Source organism: Antedon mediterranea, chromosome 3, assembly GCF_964355755.1.
Source record: "Antedon mediterranea chromosome 3, ecAntMedi1.1, whole genome shotgun sequence".
Taxonomy (NCBI): domain Eukaryota; kingdom Metazoa; phylum Echinodermata; class Crinoidea; order Comatulida; family Antedonidae; genus Antedon; species Antedon mediterranea.
This window is the reverse complement of record NC_092672.1, coordinates 18,266,686-18,271,020: the sequence shown is the minus strand read 5'-3', so window position 1 is coordinate 18,271,020 and position 4,335 is coordinate 18,266,686. Positions and strand designations below refer to the sequence as shown.

Here is a 4,335-nt window from a genome sequence, read left to right as displayed (position 1 = left end):
ACAAGTTCTCTTTCACACAAATTCGCTCTCGTTATCTCTACTTCAAGTTCAGATATTTTATTTTGGAATCCTGCAACCTTGCCTATTAAAAAATGAGAAGGGGTTAAGGCCTTTGAAGTGTCTACCTCATCTCCAACAAAGGTTAATGGCCTAGAATTCACACAATCTTCTACCTCTTGCAATGATGTTTCGAGTTCTGTTCTTTTGAGACATTTACTTCCAATTGACTTTTTTAAAGCTCCTTTAATGGAGCGAACAAGACGCTCCCACCATCCTCCCCACCAAGGAGATCTGGGAGCAATAAATTTCCACTTCGGACCCTCCTCACCGAAAAGGGTGGATAACTCTGTCCGAGCACCTACAAATGTTTTAGCATTATCAGAATAAAAAACTGATAGAACACCAACATACAATCTTTTTGAGTTAAGGATTCAGTCAATTCTAAATGGACTGCTCTTACCACTGCACACGTAAACAATATAGTATGTAAAGCTTAACATTCGGAAAATCAAGGCTGAACAGTGGTCCGGCATAATCCAAACCAGTGACCGTAAATGGGGGTGCCTGGTGCACTCTCAATTTCGGAAGTGGTGCTGCTACTTCATTGCATGCCAGGGAATCAACTTTTTGGCATGGTATACACCGTTTTTTAACGGACTTCATTAACTTTCTGACACCAAGTATCCAATATGTATTTCTGCATTGATAACTGTGTCAACACCTGCATCTTGTAATTTAACATGAAATGATTGAATTAACCATGTTGTGAAATGGCCTTTAGGTAGAATGATAGGGTGTTTCTCATCATAAGAAAGGTCTGCCTGCTGCAGACGACCCGTAATTCTTAACAACCTGTCATATCCCATAAATGGACGTAATTTAGAGAGTGGAGAAGAGCCACTTATAGATTTACGACTCTTTAAAGAATCTAGTTCTTGTCCAAATGCAACTTCTTTTTCCTGTTGAAATAAACAAAGTTTAGCCATAGCCAGTTCATCATGAGAGAAGTTTTCTGGAAAGTCACATCCGACCTTTCAACTTTTTGACAAACCTTTTACACAATGCAGTTTATTCTAACTGCTTTTCTAAAGTACCCCATCTAAGAACATCAAATATTCTGACCTTTGGGGGACATAATTCTACTAGCAAAGCTGACTGTGTTTCTGGCTTTACATTTTCTATTTCTTCTAATGAAACACTATGAGTAGGTAAATCAAACTTATTAGCTAACCACGCTGGACCATCAAGCCAAATACCACCAGATGATACTAAGTCTCCTGCAGAGATACCCCTAGTTAACAAATTTGCAGGGTTGTGTTTCCCTGGACAATGGGCCCAAGTGTTTATCTGTGAAAGGTTACGAATTTCTATAACCCTGTTTCTTACAAAGGTATCCCACCTTGCTGGATCTCCTTGAATCCAGCCTAATGTCACTGTGGAGTCTGTCCAAAATCTACAAATTACATTCTGAAGTCTCAATGCGTCTCTTACAAAAACTACTAACCTAGCAGTAAGAAGGGCACCTAATAATTCCAAACGAGGAAGTGAAACTTTTTTCACTGGAGAGACTCTCGCTCTGGATGTGAAACTTTAAATCCATCAGACTTTGGGATACGAAGGTAAACTACTGCCCCATATAACCCATGTAACTCAATATCCGACATACCTGACCATAACAATGCAGGAGTATAGCATCTAGGGATTTCCCAATTTCGTATAGACTAATCCATATATCCACTTGTCAAACCTTTGCTGAATCATCTCTGGGGTATGTTCATCCCATCCTAAATTTAATAACCAAATATCTTGTAACAAGATTTTAACAGCCATAGTGAAGGGAGTTAGAAATCCTAATGGATCAAACATTCTAGCTAAGATGCTCAAAACAACTCGTTTTGTTGCTACTAATCCCTCTGAAACATCTAATACATCAAATCCAAAACTATCAGAAGGTTTTATCCATTTCAAACCAAGAACCTTGACACTCTGTCGTTCTATGTGTTTTGAACCAAACTCATTAAAGAACATCTCTGTTACCTTTGTGTTATTAGAGTTCCAGGATGTGAGGGGGAATTTCCCTTGGGCCATGATTTCTTTTGCCTGTTGAAACAATAATAATGCATCCTCATAATAGTCAGCTCCTGTGAGCCAGTCATCCACATAAAGGTTATCCTTTAGTTCTGTAATAGGGAGGCAACTTGGGTACTTTGTCAAATGGTGGCGAATTGTGGCATTTAATAAAAATGGGCTACTAGCATTGCCAAATGGCACTCTCAGAAATTTCATTGTTCTGATTTTCTCCTCCTTTTTCCAAAGAAAACCTATGGACATTTTGGTCATCCTCATGGACCTTGATTTGCAAAAATGCCTTTGTAATGTCAGAGGTTAATCAAATTTTCCACCTTCGGAACCGTAATAAAATGTCAACAAGTCCTGGTATAAGTGGGGGCCCGTTTCTAGGCAATCATTCAGTGAAATCCCATTATTGCATTTAGTAGAGGCATCGAATACCACCCTAACCTTGGGGGTGTCACGAAAGCTCAGACCACGAAAGCTCAGACCCCCTAAGACCTAAGATCACGAAAGCTAAGACCCAACACCTAAGATTACAAATATTTATCTTTCGCACCTGCCTTGTATTTTAACTCCCAACATTTATTCTGAATACCACACCTTAGAATTGGCACTTTCATGAAAAAGAATCACATAAAAAGTAACAAATACATTTTTAAATTGATGATTTTACAGACGTTTTTCTCGCACACAAAATGACTAACCTACAGTACTACAGTAGGCCTACCCCATGTTCAATGTTTTTGTTTCTATGGAACGTCAAAAGAGCAAAAATTATATAGAGGGCTGAAAACTCTGTGGAGTCCATCTACAGTGTGGATGGAACAATGTAAAATTAAAATTGTAATGATAATAGTATAATCATGCAAGTACGAAGAAATAAATACTGGCAAATAAATTTTAATTTAAAAATCATGATAAGTTTTTTTGTTTCGTTTTCTTTCTGTTTTTATGCTTGTACTATTATTGTTGCTCTTTTGGCGCTCCAGGGAAACAAAAACATTGAGCATGGTGGGAGCTCGAGGAGTTACATTACAGTATACAAAGAAACACATATGTAAAATCATCAATTTAAAGGATTTATTTATTTGTTATTATGTGTTTCTCCTTCTGAAAGTACTTATAAGTCCTAATTTTAAAGTGTGGTGTTCAGGATAAAGTTAGTCAACAAATTTGGAGTCAAAATACAAGAAAGGCAGGTGCGTAAGAAAAACATCCTCTGAACCAACACAATGGAGTAAATATATACCAACAAACAACCCGTCAAGTTTGTTTGTTGTAAAGAAAAAATATACATTTACTCAACGGGCGAAAATAATGTGAGTTTATCTATGTTTTGCGGTAGTATTAAATTATATTTATGGTAATAAATGAAACCTACTGTGTTTAAAATTATGTATGGATAAACAAGTATTGTTTTTAATCTGTAGTATATCTTAGTATTTGTAATCTTAGGTGTTGGGTCTTAGCTTTCGTGATCTTAGGTCTTAGGGGGTCTGAGCTTTCGTGGTCTGAGCTTTCGTGACACCCCCTAACCTTGGTTGTAAAACTGGCATCTTTCACTACTGGGTGATGGGGAAGGTAATAAACAATACCACTATCTGTGGTGTGAGCTTCAGCAATTATGCCTAATCTCTCCATTTCAGAGATAGAGGCCTCATATTTTTCACCTAATTCTTTGTCTTTAGCAAGCCTCCTATTCAGACTATTTAACCTCACCTTAGCTACCTCTCTATTATTTTGAAGGCACTCTTTCATACCCTCTTTCCATGGTAACTTAACTTCATATCTCTCATTCACCAGACGTATGCTCTCATTGAACTCTTTCAGTACAGCATCTTGCACTCCATCACTTGTCCCAGAATTTTTTCAATCTGTCATCGGATATGTCTGTAATGCAAAGCAACTGTGGGGATACATGGTTAACATTATGATTACGAGTAACATTTATATTGTCATTCAAATTCCATCTCCCTGAGATAACCCAACCGAAAACAGTGTCTTGGGCTACCAGACCCTCTGGAAGATTGTGTATGCCACGTCCCATAAATTGCCAATAATAATCTAAGCCCACTAAAATGTCAACATGGATCTCCCTCTCTTTGTCATAGTCATCTTCTAATGGGAGATGGGCTACTGCTTTCAAGGAGGACTGTGGAACCTTAGCTCTAAACATGGGTGCACATATCGATTTAACTTCAATGCAATTCATTATTCCTACCATATTTATTTTCAACATTTAATTTGTAAATATTCCTAGTT

General features: G+C 37.6%; 1 protein-coding gene across 1 annotated transcript; it reads right to left on the bottom strand.

Moving 5' to 3' along the window:
* Nucleotides 1–1,621: 1,621 nt before the first annotated feature.
* Nucleotides 1,622–4,135, bottom strand: LOC140043668 (uncharacterized). The gene is made up of 2 exons (XM_072088173.1): nt 3,610–4,135; nt 1,622–2,520 (listed from the first exon to the last, which is right to left on the bottom strand). Exon 2 carries the CDS (start codon nt 2,344–2,346, stop codon nt 1,696–1,698), a length of 651 nt encoding a protein of 216 aa, XP_071944274.1. The 5' UTR covers nt 2,347–2,520; nt 3,610–4,135; the 3' UTR covers nt 1,622–1,695.
* Nucleotides 4,136–4,335: the final 200 nt, after the last annotated feature.

Coding starts and splice junctions, on each gene's coding strand:
- LOC140043668 (XM_072088173.1), bottom strand. CDS start 2,346: ATGAGGATGACCAAAATGTCCATAGGTTTTCTTTGGAAAAAGGAGGAG.